This window comes from Rhinoraja longicauda, chromosome 2 (genome assembly GCF_053455715.1).
Source record: "Rhinoraja longicauda isolate Sanriku21f chromosome 2, sRhiLon1.1, whole genome shotgun sequence".
NCBI classification, from domain to species: Eukaryota; Metazoa; Chordata; class Chondrichthyes; order Rajiformes; family Arhynchobatidae; genus Rhinoraja; species Rhinoraja longicauda.
Window position 1 is genome coordinate 59,043,722 of NC_135954.1, and position 23,607 is coordinate 59,067,328.

Here is a 23,607-nt window from a genome sequence, read left to right on the forward strand (position 1 = left end):
CCAACATTTTTGTTTTGATGATTTTGTTTGTAAAGTTCCTTTCTGAAATGCTTTTGGATTTTTTTTGTCCTTATTTTTTGTTTTAAGAAAGGAGGTGTGTTTATTATTCTGTGGGGAAATCTAAATTTGCTTTCATTTCTCTATGGCATTTTCCATGTAATTATGTGTGTCATTCAGATTGGTAATTCAACCCAGTCGCTTGTTCTTACTGAGAAATATTAGTAGGTAATATTGCAGGGAAATATTAGTAGGTAATATTGCAGGGAAATATTAGTAGCTGAAGCTTTAGCAGTTTTCTCTGAACAAATTGTGGACTGGGACAATTAGAAATGACCCAAAAGAAAATATTTGTGTTTTATATAATGCCAAGCTGTGGTTGGCACGCATTATTTATCGCAGTACCAGGCACACATTCCTCGTGGTACTACAATAGAATTTAATCATTCTCGTCAACATTCTCATTGGATTTCACAATCTTCTTTGTCAACTGACTGCAGAATTGTCGACCATACTTGGAATCAATATAACGCCACTTTTAATGTTGCCAGTAGGGGCTAGTAATCTCATTCTATAAACAAGTCAACGGGTATTTCATTTGTGAAATGAATAAGTGATAGGAGCAGAATTAGGCTATTTGGCCCATCAAGTCTACACCGTCATTCAATCATGGCTGATCTACCTCTGGGTCGTTTGTATTTTTGCTTTGTTTTTTGGGGGGGGGGCTTAGCTAAGACCACATCAGGCAGGGACAGGTTGAACCTGGAGCTCCTGCTTTAGTGATGTATCAGCCTGGCTTCCCAAAGCCATCATTACATAACACAGATGGTTGTTTTGTCTGAAACTTGCGCACAAGCTTTCTGCAGCAAGGCCTAACTTCTTTTCAAGATAAATGGCATAATAAAGCTGGAATTGAGCCTTTAGGGAATTTTCAATTAAGCTAAAGGGTCTTGGGAATAAAACCATCATTAGACTTTTTCAGTTGGTGCAACACGTTAAGTAAAAAACTCACAGTGGAATTGCCTGCTTCTGATGATGGAATAATACAAATGTTTGTAGTTTTCGTTATGTGGATTATTGAAAAATATCAAGCCCTTTCCATCAAAAATATGAACATGAGTGCAGAGTGGGGGAAATAAGTGCACACAGCAAAAACAAATATCTTGCACAAAATAACCTTCATGCTGCGTGTCTAAGAGCTCATTTTAAGGTTGTTTACTCAATTGCTTTGTGAATATCTCAGTGTTTCATTTCGCAAAAACTACAAACATTTGTATTATTCATTCATTGATAGCCACTCCATCATCAGAAGCAGGCAATTCCACTGTGAGTTTTTTACTTAACGTGTTGCACCAACTGAAAAAGTCCAATGATGGTTTTATTCCCAAGACCCTTTAGCTTAATTGAAAATTCTCTAAAGGCTCAATTCCAGCTTTATTATGCCATCTATCTTGAAAAGAAGTCAGGCCTTGCTACAGAAAGCTTGTGCACGAATTTCAGACAAAACAACTATCTGTGTTATGTAATGATGGCTTTGGGAAGCCAGGCTGATATGTCACTAAAGTCAGCATTGCAGGAGCTCCAGGTTCAAACTGTCCCTGCCTGATGTGGTCTTAGCTAAGCCCTCCCAAAAAAACGAAGCAAAAATACCAACGACCCAGAGAGAGATCAGCCATGATTGAATGGCGGTGTAGACTTGATGGGCCAAATAGCCTAATCCTGCCCTATCACTTATGACCTTATGGCATCCAAAGGTGCAAGTGGTGCAGCCTGGGCTCCCACCCAGCATGGCTGTGATGGACTGGGTTTACATAAGGACACAAGAGTAGGTCCTGGGCCATCTGTGCCTGTTCATCAACACAATGAGATCACAGCTGAGCTTTTACCATCATGCCATAACCCTTGAGGAAACAAGCTATTCTTTACACATATCTCCTTTATATTGTTTCTTCGACAGCAGATCAAAATCATCTAGTCCAGTTCACATCGATAGTTCAACCCAGATCCAGCACTGAAGGCTACTCAAACTAACCACCCCGAATAGATGCTCCTGACACAATTCAGGGTGACAGAAAGCTGGCTTTAACCTCAGTGCTGCCATCTTTGTTCTTCCTGTCTATTCCTCCACTCTGATCAATTTGCAGTTGCCTCACTATAATATGAACATTTGTCAAAGAATAAAGATTAATAAATAAAATACATATTGAAATCCATCTTATTTTATTCAGAAGAGTGAATTTACTGTCAAAATGAGAACCACAAGAGCTCGATTGAGCAGAAGAGTTTGATTTATTCTGCTCCTCGTATTCTTTCAAAAGTTTGATGTTGGTGGTGAAGAATAAAATTCTAGGTTGCAGAAAGAGACTAGTGGCCTAGGGAGATAAGTACAAAAGTGGCAATGGGAGTTCAATTCAGAGGTAATCCATTAGTTCAAATAAATAAACCAAAAAGATACACAGTAAATGTTAGGATTCTCAGTGTGTGAAGAAAGAGGAGACAAAAAGAAATGCAGATGCTAGAATCTTACATGGAACACATAAGTCCTGGAGTAACTCAGTAGATCAGGCAGCATGTCTGGAGAACATGGTTAGGTAATATTTCAGGTCAGGCCCTTTGGGTCTGAACTACTCTTTAGACTAAACATGGATAGGCAACATTTCAGGTCAGGACTCTTTTTCAGACTATTAGGATATTGTAATTCATACTTCTTCAGACTTCATCAGAATATTGTAGTTCATGCCCATAAATCCCTGAAGGCAGCAGGTCAGATAGAAATGGTGATTTAGAAAAGCAAAAGAGACATCTGCATTAATTGGATGCATAGAATGTAGAATATGAGTGGGGAGGTTGTGCAGAACTGAATAAAATATTGTAAATGTCACAGCTAGAATACTGCCTACAGTTCTGGGTGTTATACTGGAGCAAGGATGTAATAGTATTGAAGAGAGTATAGAGCCAATTTACAAGAATGTTGCCAGGACAGGGGAATTATAGATGTTGGAAGAAACTGTCAGGTTGGGATTGTTTCTTTTGGATTAAAAAAAGAATAATAGGAGATTTAAATGAGATGTAATGAAATTATGAATGACCTGGATAAAACTGGAAGGACTCGTTGCACTGAGGATAGGTATGCAATAGGGTAATGCTCATCCACATTTTCTGGACTGCCTCCACTTGTTGAGTGAAGTGTATTATTTCTCAACTCCCTTTTAATTCTTTCACCGATTAACTTAAATCTACATTTCCTCAATAGGGTAGTCCAGAAAATGTGGGGAGTCCGCGATTCAAAAATATGTGGATGAGCATTTGAAGCTCCCGACCCCCCACTGATGACCCCTTCTCCCGTCTCCAATGGACCCCCTCCACTTTTACCCCCCAGTGTGGCCTACTACCCTCACTAGAACTTTTTATCTCAAACTGCCGGCGTGACATCAGCCGCCTCAAATTCTCCACTCCCCTGACTAACTCCAACCTCTCCCCTCCTGAACGTGCAGCCCTCCAGTCACTCCGCAACAACCCGGACTTAATAATTAAACCCGCTAACAAGGGAGGGGCTGTGGTAGTCTGGCGTGCTGACCTCTACCGGACCGAGGCCAGACGACAACTATCAGACACCTCTTCCTACCTATCCCTGGACCATGACCCCACCGATAAACACCAGACCTTCATCAGCAGCACCATCACCGACCTCATCACCTCCGGCGATCTACCTCTCAGTGCCTCCAATCTCATAGTTCCCCAGCCCCGCACGGCCCGATTCTACCTCCACCCAAAATCCACAAACACAACTGTCCCGGCAGACCCATTGTCTCTGCCTGCTCATGCCCTACCGAACTTATCTCTACCTACCTCGACTCCATCCTATCCCCCCTGGTTAAATCCCTCCCCACCTACGTCCAAGACACCTCACACACTCTCCATCTCCTGGATAACTTCCGGTTCCCAGGCCCCCACTCCCTCATTTTCACCATGGATGTCCAGTCACTTTACACCTCCATCCCCCACAAGGATGGTCTCGAAGCCCTCCGTTTCTTCCTCGACCGTAGAACCAGCCAATCCCCATCGACCAACACTCTCCTCCGCCTAGCAGAGCTGGTTCTTACCCTCAACAACTTCTCCTTTGACTCCTCCCACTTCCTCCAAACCAGAGGCGTAGCTATGGGCACTCGCATGGGCCCTAGCTACGCCTGCCTCTTTGTCGGGTACGTCGAACAATCCCTGTTCCAGACGTATACTGGCCCCATCCCCGAACTCTACCTCCGCTACATCGACGACTGCATTGGTGCTACCTCTTGCACCCATGCAGAACTCACTGACTTCATACACTTCACCTCCAATTTCCATCCTGCCCTTAAATATACCTGGACTATCTCTGACATCTCCCTCCCGTTTCTGGACCTCACCATCTCCATCACAGGAGACAGACTAGTGACGGACATTTACTACAAGCCCACCGACTCGCACAGCTATCTGGACTACACTTCTTCCCACCCGATCCCCTGCAAAAAGTCTATCCCCTACTCCCAATTCCTCCGTCTACGCCGCATCTGCGCCCGGGATGAGGTGTTTCAGACTAGGGCTTCCGAGATGTCCTCGTTCTTCAGAAAACGGGGCTTCCCCTCCTCCATTATAGATGAGGCTCTCACTAGGGTCTCTTCCACAACCCGCAGCTCCGCTCTTGCTCCCCTTCCCCCCACTCGCAACAAGGACAGGATCCCCCTTGTTCTCACCTTCCACCCCACCAGCCAGCGGATCCAACATATCATCCACCAACATTTCCGTCACCTACAACGGGACCCCACCACTGGCCATATCTTCCCATCCCCTCCCCTCTCTGCGTTCCGCAGAGACCGTTCCCTCCGTAACTCCCTGGTCCACTCGTCCCTTCCTACCCAAACCACCCCATCCCCGGGCACTTTCCCCTGCAACCGCACGAGATGCAACACCTGTCCCTTTACCTCCCCCCTCAACTCCATCAAAGGACCCAAACAGTCTTTCCAGGTGAGACAGAGGTTCACCTGCACCTCCTCCAACCTCATCTATTGCATCCGCTGCTCTAGATGTCAACTTATTTATATCGGCGAAACCAAGCGCAGGCTCGGCGATCGCTTCGCTGAACACCTGCGCTCGGTCCGCATTAACGCAACTGATCTCCCGGTGGCCCAGCACTTTAACTCCCCCTCCCATTCCCAGTCTGACCTCTCTGTCATGGGCCTCCTCCAGTGCCATAGTGAGGCCCGCCGGAAATTGGAGGAGCAGCACCTCATATTTCGCCTGGGCAGTTTTCAGCCCGGTGGTATGAACGTCGACTTCTCCAACTTCAGGTAGCTCCTCTGTCCCTCCCTTCCCCTCCTCCTTCCCAGATCTCCCTCTATCTTCCTGTCTCCACCTATATCCTTCCTTTGTCCCACCCCCGACATCAGTCTGAAGAAGGGTCTCGACCCGAAACGTCACCCATTCCTTCTCTCCCGAGATGCTGCCTGACCTGCTGAGTTACTCCAGCATTTTGTGAATAAATAAAGCTATATACATGTATTGTATACATCATGTGCCTGACACTAGACTCCCGAAGCAGACATTCTGTTCCAAGCTTTATCATTGGAAGGGATTACCAGAAGCTCCCCAAAGCCTCCTTGAATAAATGCAACTTCCCTACTGACTTATGGCAATACCTGGCCTATGACAGCTCAAAGTGAAGGAGCATTCAGTGCAGTGTTGAGGACCATGTGGCCATGCATAAGGAGCACACAAAGACACTGTTTAAGCTGCAGAAGGGGTGCACCGCCTCACAAATGACACACCCATTTGCCCAATTAACTCCCACCTGCCCTTGTAATGGAAGAGTTGGTATTTCCAACATTGGCCTCATCAGTCAGCTTAGAACCTACAAACTGGAGTGAACACAAGGCACTCTTGATCCCAAGGAACTGCCAAAGATAATTGCATGCAGCAATTTAAATTTGTTCCTTAACTGTGCAGCAAACATTTCTGCAGAGTGATTATAAGTGCTCTGTCAATGCAGGTTTGTTTCTCTCTCTACAAAAACAAATGGATCGCATACAGCCTTCTGAGAATTCCATGCAAAATTATTTAATAGGCAACTTATCTAAAAATCTAGAGTGCTTCACCTGTGGTCTTCTATCTGTTTATATTATAGCTCAAAGTTCACTAAGGTGTTGAGGTTAGTGAGGGTTAATGCATTAGCCATTTTTCTATTGATACATAGGATGTCAGTGCCATGGGCTAGACCATCGTTTACTACCCATCTTTCAGTTGTAAATGAGAGGAAGGGGTCACTAAGGAAAGTAATGCAACAATAATCATGTGGAATTGTTAAAGCACTTGGAACTTTATCCAAAGCATCAGTACTGATAACTATGACATCAACGAATCATCATAAAACTCCACCTGATTCATGATGGGCCTTGAGGGAAGGACGAACAACAATGAAGCAGAATCTTTGAATGAAATGACCAAGCAGTTGTTATGAATTTGCCTCAACAATATAAGTAGATACAGGCAATAAATACTGTCCAGGCCAGTGACATATATATATATATATATATATATTTATTTATGTACACAAAAAGCTGGAGTAACTCAGCCAGACAGACTGCATCTCTGGAAAGAAGGAATGGGTGACATTTCGGGTCGAGATATATACAGGGGTTAGGGGGGAAATGAAGAAAATACTGACACAAATTCCTATGCCTATGCTTGGCCTTGGAGTCATGCTTTTCTTTATTGGTACTTATGAATATCTCCCTTGATTTATGTCTAAACAATAACAATCGTTACATTTTCTAACTCTCTTTACCAGCATGTTGCCTGGATTAGAGAGTATTAGCTATAAGGAGAAGCTGGACAAACTTGGATTGCTATCTGGAACACCGGTTGAGGGGGAACCTGTGATAGAAGTATGTAGAATTATGAGGGGCATGCGTAGGGTTGATATTCAAGGGCGGCACGGCAGCGCAGCGGTAGAGTTGCTGCTTTACAGCGAATGCAGCGCCGGAGACTCAGGTTCGATCCTGACTACGGGTGCTGCACTGTAAGGAGTTTGTACGTTCTCCCCGTGACCTGCGTGGGTTTACTCCGAGATCTTCGGTTTCCTCCCACACTCCAAAGACGTACAGGTATGTAGGTTAATTGGCTGGGTAAAATGTTTTTTAAAAAATTGTCCCTAGTGGGTGTAGGATAGTGTTAATGTACGGGGATCACTGGGCGGCACGGACTTGGAGGGCCGAAAAGGCCTGTTTCCGGCTGTATATATATGATATGATATGATAAAACCTTTTTCCCGAGAGTGGAAATGTCAAGGACTAGATGGCATAACTGTAAGGTTATGAAAGGGGCAAAATTTAAAGGAGTTGTGCGGAACAAATGTTTTTACAGTGGTGGGTGCCCAGAATGGTGGTGGTGGGGACAGATTTGATAGTGGTGTTTAAGAAGCTATTAGTTAGACACATGGATCTGCAGGGAATAGAGGGATGATGGGTCATATGCAGGCAGAGGAGATTTGTTTAACTCGGCATCATGTGCACATGTTCAGATCAGATATTGTGGGCTGAAGGGCCTGTTCCTGTGCTGTACTGTTGAATTTACCGTATATATTTAGCATTAGAACATGCCCAATGGTGAATGGTATTGCATTATTTTTTCAAAGGTTAATAATCAATAGTCAATTGATAATTGTTCTGAATTGTATGTGGCTGGGTTCAGTGCCCTGAAATGACAAGGTAGGTTCTGGCTGCCACTGAAAGTCAGATCAGGTGGGATTTGTTAGTAGGCAGGGAAAAGGTCAACCCTTCAATTAAAGTTTGGTTAATCAAGATTCCACCTAACAATGTCAGTGCCATATTGAAATTGTTACATCATGCTGTTCAGGTATTATCAACTGAGAATCAATTCTGCAGCCGTTCTACAGGTATTTGAGGAACCACTATACCTTTGAAGGGCAACAAGGGTGGCCCCTGTTGAACATCAGAAATATCACGTTGCTATAGCAATTAGAGATATTCATCTGACTGTAGCTGAGATTTGTCATTTTAATTCTCCTCTTACCACACAGATGTAGTATCAGGTGTTGAAAATGAGGAAAGTGCTTCATATTATTTTAGTTTAGAAATAGATCATGGAAACAGGTTCTCGACCTCTCGAGTTTGTGCCGACCAGCAATCACCCCATACACTTGTTCTATGTCGTAAGAAGCCAATTAACCTACATACCTACAGTGCCAATTAACTTACAAACCTGTCCGTCTTTGGAGTGTGGGAGGAAACCCGAGCAACCTGGAGAAAACCCACACGGTCACAGGGAAAATGTACAAACTACACACAGACAGCACCCGTAGTCAGGAACAAACCCGGGTCTCTGACGCTGTGAGGCAGCAATACCACTGTACCACTGCGCCACCCGTGCACCACAGTGCCACCCAATGAATGCAGGGTGATGAACACAAATCACTTTTAAAACTAGAAACCATTTCAAAATTGAACCAAGCCCTTGTTAACTGAAAACAAATCCATATACATTGATGGGGTTAGATCAAGAGAGCTGCCAGCAATTGGAAAAACTATCTGATGCATTTTGCACTGTTCACTGGCCATTCAACCCAATTGATGTTCATGATCCACACAAGCTTCATTCCACCCCTCTTCATGTAATCCTATCAAGAGAACAACTGGCTTATATTGCTTATCCAACATTTCCCAAAATATATCCAGCTCAACAGCTTACTATGATTGCAAGATTCACATTCCAACAACTTTCAATAATAAAGTTGATTCCCTTTTTGTAATTTATTAATGGCTCTGAATTCTATTTTCCTGGCACTAGAGACATCTGCTCTATGTCAATCTTAAACACCAGCATGGAGCTAAAGAATTAAATGACCTAAAATATTCTGCATACTTATAGTAAGTTGCAATACTTATCAATGTTGCGTATTCCACTTCATGTTTTCTCTTTTAGATAACACAGCCTGGATTCTGACCAGAAGGGGAGGATTCAACCACCAAGAACAGGGCACCTACTACCTGCCCATTCTCATTGCAGATGATGGGCTTCCAATGCTAAGCAGCACCAGCACGTTGACAATTCGCATCTGTGGCTGTGATACAGATGGGAATGTTAGGTCCTGTAACGTCGAAGCCTACAGCCTTCCCATCAGCCTGAGCAGAGGGGCATTGATTGCAATTCTTGGTTGTATCTTCATCTTGTTAGGTAAGCCATTAGCTTTTATAACTGGTGTCCTAGCCATGTGTACAGATTTGACTCATAGATAACAATATCAAATTTAATATTCAAAGCTGCTTCCCAATTTATTGCAGTTAACTCCAAACCACAATTTAAAAGATATGGGTGATCTGCTTAAAGCATTCATGATATTAAGCGGTATTCGCATGAGAAAACATTTTTGCTATTGTGGAATCTGGGACTTGGGAAGTCAGTGGACGAGGCACTACATAATAGTCAGAGCCTGGCTTTTCAAGAGTGAAATTAGAACATCCTTGGAGTTTTCTTTTGCAGATGTTAATTTAAGATGGATTTAAATTTGAGACAAGTACATTTTTAATAATCAAACATATTAAAGGATATGGAGATGCAAGGAACATTGGATGCTGGAATCTTGAGCAAAACATAAAGTGTTGGAGTAACTTTGCTAGTCAGCTAGTATCGGTGGTAGGAATGAATAGGCAACGTTTTGGGACTGGACTCTTTTACAGACTGGAGAAGAAGGGTCCCAACGTGAAACGTCACCTTTCCATTCTCTCCACAGATGTTGCTTGACCCATTTCATTATTCCAGCACTTTGCGTTTTATTAAAGGATGTGGAATTGGGTCACAAATTAGCCATTATCTCAGTGAATGGTCGAAGAGACTCAAAGGTTTGAATGGCCTCTTCCTGATCTTTTTTTAATGTTCCTATCATTGGGGTTGCAACCAGATTTGCTGAAATAATCATGATTTTCATTTGTACTGGCAAGGCAAGAATCACTCCAAAGCTAAACTACCTAAACATCAATGAGTTCCGTACTCTTGATGGACCCACCTATTCTAGATTATTAATACATTTTCCAGCAAGTTATATTTGTTATCTGAGTGAGAAATGAATGATGTTCACTAAGGGAGAAATTATTTCTGTAGAAAAGTTGATGAAGAAGTTAGGCTAAGTATGTCTTCAAGCCGGGGAGTAATAACTGGGAGAATAGCCATTGGAAAAATACAGGCTCTGTCTTTCTGTTTTTCTAGCCATCCAAAATGGTTTTTGAACATAAATGATTGTAGATAACCTGGTGAATGCATTTATTAAATTGCCCATCTTTTCACATTAACCCTATCAAGTATTCTGCAGCCAGCAGACCTTCCAGGGCCAAGACAATGCAACATATCCCATCCGAGCACTTCCTATGAACTAAAATCAGTGGCCACCATTTCCCAAAATAGCAGGCACCAGATCATGCCATTCCTGCCCATTTTTGATGGGCTGCATTTACTAAGGATTTCTACTTATGTTACATTAAAAATCATATTATTATTTTTCAAAAGAAGGTTTAATTATCTTGGACATCAGCACATATCAAGCTTCTTCACTTTAGGTTGCTGTTATTCACACTATCCAATATTTTGTTCTGTTGCAGTCAATGGAATTAAATATCGGGCACTGCAAGTAACAGCCAGAAGATCGTCAACACCCATTCCACAGATCCACCCACCTTGGATACATTTTTATCCACAAAGCTGCTTTAGTCAGAGGGTGGTGAATCTGTGGAATTCATTGCTATAGAAGGCTGTGGAGGATGAGTCAATAGATATTTTTAAGGCAAAAATAGATACAGTAGATTCTTGATTAGTACGTGTGTCAGGGTTTATGGGGGGAAGGCAGGAGAATGGGTTAGGAGGGAGAGATAGATCAGCCATGATTGAATGGCGGAGTAGACTTGATGGGCCGAATGGCCTAATTCTGCTCCTATCACTTATGAACTTTCCATTCCATAGCAATTGACCTGTGTATAAGATGTAGCTGGGGAAAGTTTAGTTATTCCACAAATCTGCAGATTACCTTTAGAATGCTACATGGAGTTTACATTTTATGAAACTATTCAATAAAGATATAGAGAGTGGGCTTATTATTAATCAGAGTTTTTACTGATGCTTCAGCCAATGACATGACAGTGGGGAATGGCATATGATTCACAGCAAACAAACTGCTGTTCACCAAACAAGAGCAGTTACTCAGAAGATAGGGTTTACTTGGAGAGTGGAAGAAACAGATATCTCCGAATAACGGGGAAAATTGATAAATCATCCATTTTGGAAAGACTAATTAAAAAGATACGTATTAATGCAATGGTGGGAGATTGTAAAACTCTGAAATGCAAACTGATCTAGGTTCCTAGTTCATGATTCACAAAAGAGCAGTATGTTTATATAACAAGTAATTAGGAAATATATCATCATTCATTGTTTAGAAAAGTAGGGAAGCTTCACTTCAGTTATACAAAGCGTTGGTGAAAGTGCATCAGAACCACTGCCTACTGTGTTGATCTCCGTATTTTCAGAAGGATATTTTTGCTGGAAGCAGTACAGGGAAGATTTATTGTACTAATAGCTGGAATGGGTCGATTAAAACCTATGAAGAAAAAATTGATTGGTTACGCTTTTACCTACTGGAATTTAGAAGAGTCAGAGAGAACTTGATTAGAATCTCAACACGGTTGATATGTAGAGGATGTTCCCTCTTGTGAGAGAATCTAGAACCAGGAATCACTGTTTATACACCAATCAACCAAAACATTATGACTTGATGAGCCAAAACATTATGACCACCTACCTAATATGCTGTTGGTCCTCCGTGTGCAGCCCCATACACAGCAGGGGTGTGATGCACTGTGTATTGTGACACATTCCTCCCGTGACCACCATTAAAATTTTCTGACTTGTGCCATAGCAGACGTTCTGTCAGTTTGGACCAGACGGGATAGCCTTCGTTGCCCTCGTGCATCGATGAGCCTTGGGCGCCCAACACCCTGTTACCGGTTTGTGGTTGTCCCTCCTCGGACCACTGTCGGTAGGTATTCACCACGGCTGACCGGGAGCACCCCACAAGCCTTGCCGTTTCAGAGATGCTCTGACCCAGTCGTCTGGCCATAACAATTTGGCCCTTGTCAAAGTCACTCAGGTCTTTACTCCTGCCCATTTCTCCCGCATCCAACACATCAACTTCAAGAACTGACTGTTCATTTGCTGCCTAATATATCCCACCCCTTGACAGGTGCCATTGTAACAAGATAATCAATGTTATTCACTTTACCTGTCAGTGGTCATAATGTTTTGGTTGATTGGTGTATATGAGGGCTCACCCATTTCGCACAGAGTTGAGATGATCGACGGAAATTCTAGCCATTAAGGATACAAGAGCAGCAGAAGAATGGAGGTTCCTCTCTTAGTTACTATACAGACCTGTAAATACAGTGCCATTATTTCATTGTGTAGGAAGGAATTGCAGATGCTGGTTTACACCGAAGATAGACACAAAATGCTGGAGTAACTCAGCGGGACAGGCAGCATCTCTGGATAGAAGACAGCATCTCTGGATAGAAGGAATGGCTGACGTTTCGGGTCGAGAAGGGTTTAAAGAAGGGTCTCGACCCGAAACGTCAGCCATTCCTTCTATCCAGAGATGCTGTCTGTCCCGTGGAGTTACTCCAGCATTTTGTGTCTATCTTTGCCATTATTTCATTGTTGCTTGTTCCAAATTCTGACGAATTCTGCAATGTAGGAGTACCTTCACCAAACACTCCATTGTTGATCAAGAAGGCGACTGCTCCCAGGAACAGTCCCTCTCAGACTGTTCCCTTCTCAGGAACAACCAAGAATGAGAAATAAATGTTGACCTTGTCAGTGATGTTCACAAAATGAATAAAGATGAAGCCATGAGCAATTAGAGAAAGAGGATGGTTGTGAAAGCCGTGTTTATATCATTCTACACGCCAGTTTTTTCTGCCTTCTTCTTAAGTAACTACTCTACAGTATAAATGTTTCTTTTAAAACTGCTCACAAGTTGCAAAAGATGCAAATATTATTGCAGCATATCAACATATCTCACAGTATAATCTATAATAGATTTTCCAACTGATCATGAGGGACGGGATGTCCAGTGCATGCAAGTAGACCCCAGTTGATAATGTGAGAACATTTTAAACACCATTGCATTACTGAGGTTCTGGGATTTGCTTCCATTATCACATTAAGCAAAGATTGGAATGCACTACAAATTGGGGAAGTATACCATTTCTGGACCAGAGCCTTCTCCACATTTGAAGAAGGGTCCTGATCCATGTCCTCCAGAGATGCTGCCTGGCCCATTGAGTTCAATCCACTCTAATTGAATTCAGAATTCTGGTTAAAGGAATCTAAGATGAATTTGATGAGACCCCCCCCCCCCCCCCCTGAATTACTGCATGCAGTTTTGGTTTCCTTACTTCCAGAGTAACATACTCACTTTAGAACGGGTAAAACTAAGATTTACTACTTGAATCCTGGGAAGAGAAGATTGTACTTTGAGGAAAACCTGAATAAGATTGGCTTATGTTCACATAAATTTAGAAGAATGAGAGATAATATAATCTAAACATTTAAATTTTGCAGAGGACTAAACCTGTTAAATATCTACAGGCTGTTTCATCCAGCTGGAGAATCTCTAACTAAAGTTCATAATTTCAGAATAAGAGAGTATTGCAGTTAACTATGAGATGTGCAGATATTTCTTGGTTCTGTACCCAAATCATGCTCCACCCCACAGGGCAGTAGATATTCAACTGTTCAGTGAATTTAAAGCTAAAATCAGTCATTTTTTAAATACTTAAAGAATCAAGGAAGATGGGGGTAGGTAGGGAATATCTTGGAAGTATAGTTCTGATCTTTCCAGTGGCACCAAAGGCCCAAGGTGCCATTCGGCCCATTCCTACCCTGTTCTCATGTCTTCCAATGTGTTATTTAACATTAGCTGATCTGAAAAAAATGGATGATATTCAATTTCTGCCCATCTTACAATGACTTTAGTTGCAAGGAAATGCAGCTCTATCTTACATTTATATTTATTTTATCACAGGATTTGTTTTATTCAACTAATCAGGTCTAATATGTAATGAGAGGCAATTGCCCACTTTACACTGTCAAAATATTCAAAATAAACCCCTTTCTTTAATCCAGAGTTGAATGCAGACAAATGTGAAGTGATGGATTTTAGGAAGTTAAATGCAAATTAAAAGTGTACAGTTAATTGCAAACAAAGATACTAGAGGAGCAAGATGAACCACTCCGTTGAAATCGCGTATACTGAAGTGTAGTACGCAACGGAGCGGAATGTCCGCCATTTTAGCAGGCAAAACCCGCCGTTAGCTATGCCTCTCGCAGTGTAATCAGTGTTGTGGGGGAACAAGCATGTGTGATGATACCATTAAAATGCAGAAAATATTTCATCTATCAACTCACATTTTTTTGGTATTTTTATTTTTTAATGTTTTCCCCCTGCTTAATTTATCTGATTTTATTATTTCTTACTGTTTCTGCCCATTTCCCTCCCATCCTTCCCAGCCCCCTCTTTTGTGCAGTTTCCCTTGTATTGCTCAAAAACACACTCTGCACAAATTTAACTTATTACATATATATATATGAATGTGTGTGTGTGTGTGTGTGTGTGTGTGTGTGTGAGAGAGGCAAAATAGAGATAAATATATCTCAAAGTTCCTTCTCATAGATCAGAAGTAACTTTGATTTAAAGCAACGCTCTATTTCTGTCTTCATCTTATTTTTCACATGATGTACATAAACCATAAAGGCGATTCGACCTTTATGGTTTATGCATATATATATACGCACACACACACACACACACACACACACACACACACACACACACACACACACACACACACACACACACACACACACACACACACACACACACACACACACACATATATATCTAGTTTCTTTCTTGTAATTTCCTCTAATTGTTTGTTTAGCAACTTTTTTCTTTCAATCTCTCTCTCTCTCGCTCTCTCTCTCTCTCTCTATATATATATATATATATATATATAATCAGTCATGCACACACTTCTCAGCACATAGTTCTCCCTATCATGATCACTGTTCTCTCACATACATTTCATTGGAGCCTACCCATACACATTCGCAATCAGTGACATCAAACTTATTTCCAGAAATCCTAATATTGTGAATAAAATAACTATGAACACATGTCAAGATATTTTTTCATTCTATATTAGTGTAATAAAATGTAATGCATACATACCTACACTTATACAGAAGTGCTAGCTTTAGACATGAATAATGTACATTATATCAGTTTAGTTTTGTTTAACATATAATTGAGGTGGTCGGTGCAATATAGTGCTCACCCTCACTTTTGTGGAAAATGAATTACATGCATTAACACGATCCTTACCCAGTACCCAACAACCTGTAAAATTTCATATTTAAATTCAACCGATAAGTTGGTCAAATAACATAGGCACCTTCTTGTTTTTTTGTGATTTATGGATTTTTCAAATGTGAATATCTCATAACGACACATTTGTGGGTTAGCAGTATATTGCATCAACACCCTTCAAATTTACATCATTCAAAAATGAACTCCATAAACAAGGATAACACTTTTTATTTCTATCATTCATGGTAAGACTTACATAATTTTGTGTGTGAGATATACAGGGTTGCACTGTTTTGCATATCAGCTAACCAATGAAAAGATCAGGTACTGATTTATACCAGCTCTTTACCGTTCCCCCCTTGTCTGAAGAAGGGTCCCAACCTGAAAATTCACCCATCCTTTTTCTCCAGAGATGCTGCCTGACCCGGTACTCCACCACTGTGTCTATTTGAATTGGATTCATGCTTCTGTAACACGTCAGGCAGCATTGGTCATTTTAGTGGCTGTGAAGGGTTTTTAACTAATCAATACACCAATTCAAATTTTCTTGGCTCTAAGTATAAAGTTAAATGTCTTTTCAATTATATTGTGGATACAGTAGAGTTCTATTGTTTGCAAATGCCTAATCTCTGCTTCCATGACTTTTTAAAATAAAACTAAAGTAAAATTAAATCGTGGAGGTGAAATTAAAATTAACAGAGAAAGCAAAGAAGAACAGTTCATTAAATATATAAGAAAATAACTGCAGATGCTGGTACAAATCGATTTATTCACAAAATGCTGGAGTAACTCAGCAGGTCAGGCAGCATCCCGGGAGACTGAAGAAGGGTCTCGACCCGAAACGTCACCCATTCCTTCTCTCCCGGGATGCTGCCTGACCTGCTGAGTTACTCCAGCATTTTGTGAATAAATCAGCTCATTAAATATGATCAATTGGCCTGATCTCTAGTGCAAATATTCAATCAATAACATCCAAAGTTTAAAGATCACGAAGCAGCAACTCTTCAAGAAATAGTTATAAATGTCAACTATCAAATTATCCAAGAAGTTGAACAAAAATATTGTTTGCAAATATTTTAAATACGAAGAAATCACAGAGAGTTGTGAACACTGCCCAGTCTAGCACACAGAATCTACCTACTAAAATGGCGCTGAAATTTACCCATGACCTACTATGGTTTTTAGAGTCGAGTGGTCTATCTTGCTCCTCTAGTATCTTTGATTGCAAGACCCTAAAGAACAATAATGTATGAAGCAATCTTGGACTGCAAGTCCATAGTTTCCTGAAAGTGACAACACAATTGGATAAGGTGGTAAAGAAAAAAAATGGATGCTTGCCTGCATTGGTCAGGGCATTGAGTATTAAAAGTTGGGAAGTCATATTGCAGTTGTATAAAACTTTAGTTTGATGCATTTGGAATATTGTGTACAGTTATGGTAGCCATGTCACAGGAAGCATACAGTAGCCTTGAAGAGGATGCAGAAGACGATTACCAGGTCGTTGCCTGAATTGGAGCGTATTAGCTCCAAGGAAAGTTTGGACGCACTTAGATTGTTTTCTCTGGAGCATCAGAGGCTGAAGGGTGACTTGACAGAAATATATAAAATCATGAGAGGCATTGAGTAGATAGTCAGTTTCTTTTTCCCAGGGTCAAAATGTCAAACACAATAAGGTATAGCTTTAAGATAAAAACTTTAAAGGAGATGTAGGTGTGGGGATTTTTAACACAGGGAGCGTTGCCTGAAATATGTTGTTGGGGAGGTGGTAGAAGCAAATACGATAGCTATATTTAAGAGGCATTTAGGCACATGAACAAGCGGGGAATAGAGGGATACAGACCATATGCAGGCAGGTGGGATTAGCTTGATACGCACGATGTTTTAGCACAGACAAAGGGCCTGTTCCTGTGCTGTCCTATTCTGTGTTCTATATTTTGAATCCTATGAATGTGGACCATTGTCTTTTTCGAGATAATGCAAAGAGCAACCTTAACTAACTTGCACCAATTGCTCTGTTTCTTTTCCAGTATTGATACTGTTTATTTTAACAATGAGAAAACACAAGAAACAGCCCCTTATTGTTGATGATGAAGAAAACGTCCATGAAAACATTGTGCGATACGATGATGAGGGTGGAGGAGAGGAGGACACGGAGGCCTTTGACATTGCTGCCTTGTGGAATCCCAGGGAAGTTCACCTGACAAAGTCCCGGAGGGACATGCTGCCAGAAATTGAGAGCCTGTCCAGGTACGTGTCGCAGTGCAGAGCAAGCGATGACAATGTCAACAACTACATTCTAGCAAAGCTGCACGATGCCAACACGGACTCCTCTGCTCCCCCTTTCGATTCCTTGCAGACTTATGCATTTGAGGGGAGTGGCTCGGTCGCGGAATCGCTGAGCTCCTTTGAGTCGGCCACGACAGACTCCGACCTCAATTACGATTACCTCACCGAGTGGGGGCCTCGGTTCAAGAAACTGGCTGACATGTACAGAGGCCCCGAAAGTGCGGAAGACTCGTTGTAGCCAGCGAGTGGGGGGGGGGCTAATGGATCTACAGCAACCTCAGTTCAGCATGGAACTCTTTCCATTGTGGTCAAAAAGCCCCATCATTTGGGTTTGCACTGGGTTTAAGCAAACCACATAAGAAATACTGAGACTGCAGCCTTGGCAGCACAGACATGCAGAACACGTGACAGTAAAGACGGGAAATAACCTGAATCGCTCAAGTCATTATTTGCCTGTGGGGAAGGACAGAAAATAAAACACATTAAGGTATCTCAGCCTCTGAGAATAAAAGTGATTACATCTTTCTGCTGTAACACTGAAATCTATTCTAACACTGAGCGACAACCGTTCACTCACCACCCCTCCCCCAGCCTCTTATGCAGATGCATTCTTAAATCGGAATGAAACTGACCTACATTTGAGGCTTGCTTGTTCATTTTGAAAACCTACTGTAAATATCTGTGCAGGAACGTTGTTTGTTAATCAGATCTCCACTGCAGTCACACTGTAAGCAGGCTTATTTTTAATTTGGAAGTTCATGCAATGTCATTCTGTGATCCAATGAATTGTTGAGCTTTGATCAAGAGTTGTTTAAATACATATCAAAAAAGGCCAGTGCCCTTATATGTGAAAAAAAAATCATACAAGCTGACGATGTAGCGGTGCATAAATCTGTCTAAAAACCCAGCAACATCCAAGCTCCCCATCTGAACAAAGGATGCTCATAGCTTCATGGAGAGAGCCCCTGCCCCCACCCAATATCTGTACAATGTCAAATAGGAATCTGCAATAGAAGCAAGTCTGAATCTTTTTCTTCTTTAAAACTTGCTTTCCATCCACAGTCAAAGCTTCAGAGTTCGCATTGCTCAGCAGCAGGTCGGAGAATGGAATGGAATCGTAAGCCTCAGAGATGTCTATTAAACACCAGCTTATTGATGCTCTGAATTCAAGACACCCAGATCTTGGCTGAATCAAATGGTAGAAAGCAATGGGGATCATAAAAAAATACACATTTTAAAATGTAACAGAATAGATTTTATTTAAACATAGGATGCAAAAATAATGACATTTAAGTCAGTGAAAAATGTAAATCGCATTATTTCCCTGACTGTGCATGCTGTTAAAAGTATATTGGAATCAGATAACTGTAAATAGATGAGCAATGTTTAAATGAATTATTGATTCCACTGTCCCGGATACAGGAGATGTGTCTAATGGTGTACTGGCTTTGAAAATGGCTACTAATCTGTATGATGTGACTGGACCAGATCATAGTTTGAAAACAAAATGACTTATTCTGGATTTACGGGGCTCATCAGAATTAAGAGATGTCTGGAACTGCTGCCTTTAGTTTTGTGTACCGGCTGTGTAGAAATGGAACTGACCGCTTATTGTGTTTTATCTGTACGGTGACCATTGGATTTCTAAAAAGTACACCGATTTAAAGGGAGAATTGGTGACAACATGCATCTTTAACAACAAAAACTGTATTTTCTTGTTTATGGAAAGTTTTTGTACATTTGTTAATTTCTTAAAAAAATGAATATTGATGTGCTGCTTGTCAGGACCTTAGCAGTTGTTTTAATAAAAGTAAGTGAATCATCAATGATTCTCTATCTGCTCTCCGTGAAAGCCAGCAATCTCCTCCATTCAAATCTCAAAGTTTGTCCTCATTGTCCTTTGTCCTGTCAAAGAATGTTTCTGATGACAGGATAATGGGAATTGTCCTCATGCTCTTGCTCAAGCGAACAACATGGAATCTGTTAACCTATTCGAGAGACACAAAAAGCTGGAGTAACTCAGCCGGACAGGCAGCATCTCTGGAGAGAAGGAATGGGTGATGTTTCGGGTCGAGACCCTTCTTCAGACTGGTTGGGCCTATTCAGTCCTATTCGAGAGAACAGGTGGGGGTTCAGTTTAATGTTGTAGCCAAAAGAAGAGGAGTGGGTTCATGCAAAGAGAACAGTAATTTGCAGTGCGTTGAATCTAACAACAGCTATCAATGGTTGAATTATTCTTTGCTGGGAGTTCTACATTCTACACGAGTTGCTGTATATGGCATCTGATAATAACCCAGTTTGACACACTGGGATCTGAAATTTGTGTGAACACAGCTGAGAATCCCTAAGCAATCAGACTGAAGCACTGAGAAATAACATGTTCAGGGACCAAATAGAAAATGCAACTTCTAGTTTATTTTAAATCATATTGAAAGCAAAGAGCATAAAAAGTAGAAAGGAAAATAAAAACTGCATTGAGTGGAAGGCAAAAAAGAGATATAAAATCAAAAACATATTTAAACTAGTTCACAACCTGACAAAATCATCTGCTCAATTTTAATTGTTCACCCTCAAAATAAGGGATGATGATATCATATTAAGACATGTGATATCACTGATTAATAGACAATAGGCACTGATTGATTGACAGTTTTTAATGATGAGTTTGGTTTATCAGCAAATACAATTGCCTCGCCCTCAGTATATTTCAATGTTTTGGCAGAAATCACTGTTTTTGTAAGGCTAACAGTAAAAGATGAGTGAGCCCTACTATTTATTCTTAATATTCAATGAAATTATCGTCATCCAGATAACATCTTGTTGTCACCATTGATCAGAAACTCAACTAAACTAGTCACATAAATATTGTGGCTCCCACAGCTGATTGAATGCTGTGTACCCTGCAATGAGTGACTGACTTCCTGACAAACAAAGGCTTTTCCAACAGCCACACGTTATAACTTGTTATATCCCAGAGCCAAGAATGGACCTTTCTGAGCTCCACATTTCCTTGATTATCTTTGCTTTTTGCATATCTTCCATTCATTTGCCCTCAGTATCGAATATATCTCTCGTTCTCCTTACACCTGATTCTCAGTCTGAAGAAGGGTCCCTCAACCTGACACGCTGAGTTACCCCAGCTTTGTGTGTCTGTCTTATGAATATATTCCACTTGGCTGAATGGGTGCAGATCGTATAACATGCACTCATTAGTGTATATGGGGCATGATGGTCGGCGTGGGCAAGTTAGGTCAAAGGCCCTGTTGACCCTAAACGTCACCCATTCTTTCTCTCCAGAGACGCTGCCTGCCCCGCTGAGTTACTGCAGCTTTTTGTGTCTAACTTCGGTTTAAACCAGCATCCGCAGTTCCTTCCTAAACATTTCCACCTGGTGTTTCTCACCCTAACAAAAGCTCCACTGCGAAATCTGCTCCATTCTGTCACATCTTTTAACTGGAGGAAGGGAGGGGTGGAGAGGGAGGTACAGGGGTTATCATATCATATATATACAGCCGGAAACAGGCCTTTTCGGCCCTCCAAGTCCGTGCCGCCCAGTGATCCCCGTACATTAACACTATCCTACACCCACTAGGGACAATTTTTTTTTTTTACATTTACCCAGCCAATTAACCTACATACCAGAAACATCCTCATCAAATTCTACCATCACAAAAAATCATCTTCATTTTACATTTGCTCCAAGATGCCATGCAACCCTTGATATAAACTAATGCGTCTCCAACAGAATCGTTCTCAGCAAAGAATATGTGTCATTACCCCAACAATTCTCCACTTTCTTGCTGCGATATTGCACCTCTCCTCCAACAAACTATTTCCAGAGGTAGAGTTGATCTTCAGAAATAATAAACAGTTTTTCAACCTATGGTGTCTACAGTCCAGAATCAAGGTTACCCAAACGTCTGTAGTCGAGTGCATTATGCAGACAATGCTTGCGCTGGCACACATTTAGAGGCTGAGCTCCAAACCATTGTTGATACTTTCCCTGAAGCCTATGAGATAATAGATCTCATACTAAACAGACAAGACTCATTTACCAATTTGCCCCCTGACACCAGATGGACCTTTGACAATATCTCAGGTGCTATCCGTCAATGAAAGCATATATCAATGATGAAATACTCCATGGGTTACAATGCACCAGATTAGCCTTTGGCAAAGTGTATTTGACCACGATAAAATCATGATCTACCAAGCAGCTGTACTCTGTCTTGCTAAATGCTTCTGAGGCATGCTTCACAAGCATTTTGCAAGACATTGTTCATGCATCAGGCATCTCAAGGCACTGGAAAAATACTACTATTGTGTCTCTTCACAATCCACAAAATTCACTGGATAGACAAACTAATATCCACAAGTTTTGAGCTCCTAATTATACTCAGTCAGCCCTGTTAGGCAGGCCATTGTGTTCACATTCTGGCACCAAAATAGATCCTCTTGTCTAGGTTCTGTCATAAGAAGAGATTACCAAGTGGACAGAGAAAAAAAGGTTCAAAGATGTGTTCAAATTCTCCCTCAACAAAAGCAGCACTCCAAGCCCTCCACGGCAAGTGGGTATTTTTAACGGGGAAATTGACAGATACTTGATTGGTAAGAGTGTCAAGTATTACAGGGAGAAGGGAGAAGAATGGGGTCGATAGAGAACCAAGATAAGCCATGATTGAATGGTGGAGTAGATTTGATGGGCCAAATGGCTTATTTCTGCTCCGATGACTTATGAAGTTATTAACTCCCTCATGAAGATTCCCAGTGGAGGAATTCCAAAACAATTGGGAGGAGGACATTTAGGATAGTATTGAGAACTTTGAGACAGTGCTTTAAGGGCCTGTCCCACTTAGGTGATTTTTTTTGCAACTGCCGGTGACTGTCAAAGGCGTAGCAGATCGCCAAAATTTTATTTTACCCGACGACAATGACCACGACAATGCCAAGTCAGGTCGAGATTACAGTGTCTTCCGAAACATCGCAAAATTCCCACGCTGTCAATGCTTCTCCGGCATCCTAATTATCGCTGAAATCACTGACAAGTCGGTAAGTACTTGAGAGTTTTGAACTATAACCTCTTGTATGGGTTACTTAAAAAACCAAGCTTCACTGTAACAAGGCATAAACTGGATTTACTTCCAGTTTACTAATACCTGTATTAAAAAATATATATTTTTAAATAGTTAAGTGGATTTTTGTGAAAAGTGTGTGGGCATTCTTTGAAAATGTACGGGAGATGCATATCTGATTTCTGGGTTGCATACCTGGGTTGGGAGCCCACTTTAAATGTAATGGCTGATGGCCATAAACATCGCATAAATTCCCACGCTTACCTGACCGTCAAACTATCACCTCCAATCTACCTGTCAAATGTCCTGACAATAAATAAATTGGTTAAACACAAGCATTTTATGGTATTTTGAAATGACTTACTTATTTTAATATTATGTGCTTTTAAATGCATCTAAGAGAACCTATTAAACCTGGGGACAGCATGCGACAGCGACCGCAATAAGCAACGATACCTGGCGACAAGCCAGCTGTCGCCGAGAAATTTCAAACCGGATGATTTCTCAGCGATGCTCTGAGATCCACTACGATTTTGGGAAGACTCCTCACGATCATGCCCGCGACACCCCGGCAAACTGTCAGCGACAGCCTAGTCACCGGCAGTCGCCTTAAAATTGCCTAAGTGGGGCAGACCCTTTAGGAGTACACAAAAGGACTGTTTAAGCTTCAGAAAGCTCCACCTCACAAACTCTCCAGCCCATCAATCGTCTCCTGCTCCATCTGTGGAAGAGTATACACTTCCCACATTGGACTCATTCCATCTGAACCTCATAACCCCCCAAAAAAAAAAG

The 23,607-nt window shown here is 41.4% G+C and overlaps 1 protein-coding gene across 7 annotated transcripts in view; it reads left to right on the forward strand.

Annotated features, from left to right (window-relative positions):
- LOC144604801 (cadherin-20-like) overlaps positions 1-23,028 on the forward strand; it is a 177,047-nt gene extending 154,019 nt beyond the window's left edge. For 6 of the 7 annotated variants that reach the window (XM_078419518.1, XM_078419498.1, XM_078419468.1 and 3 more), the window contains 2 exons: positions 8,971-9,222; positions 17,485-23,028. In XM_078419518.1, coding sequence (XP_078275644.1) covers positions 8,971-9,222; positions 17,485-17,981 — 749 coding nt within the window. In that variant the 3' untranslated portion in view covers positions 17,982-23,028. The remainder of the gene's footprint in view (positions 1-8,970; positions 9,223-17,484) is intronic. The other variant, XM_078419528.1, reaches the window with a different exon arrangement.
- Positions 23,029-23,607: the final 579 nt, after the last annotated feature.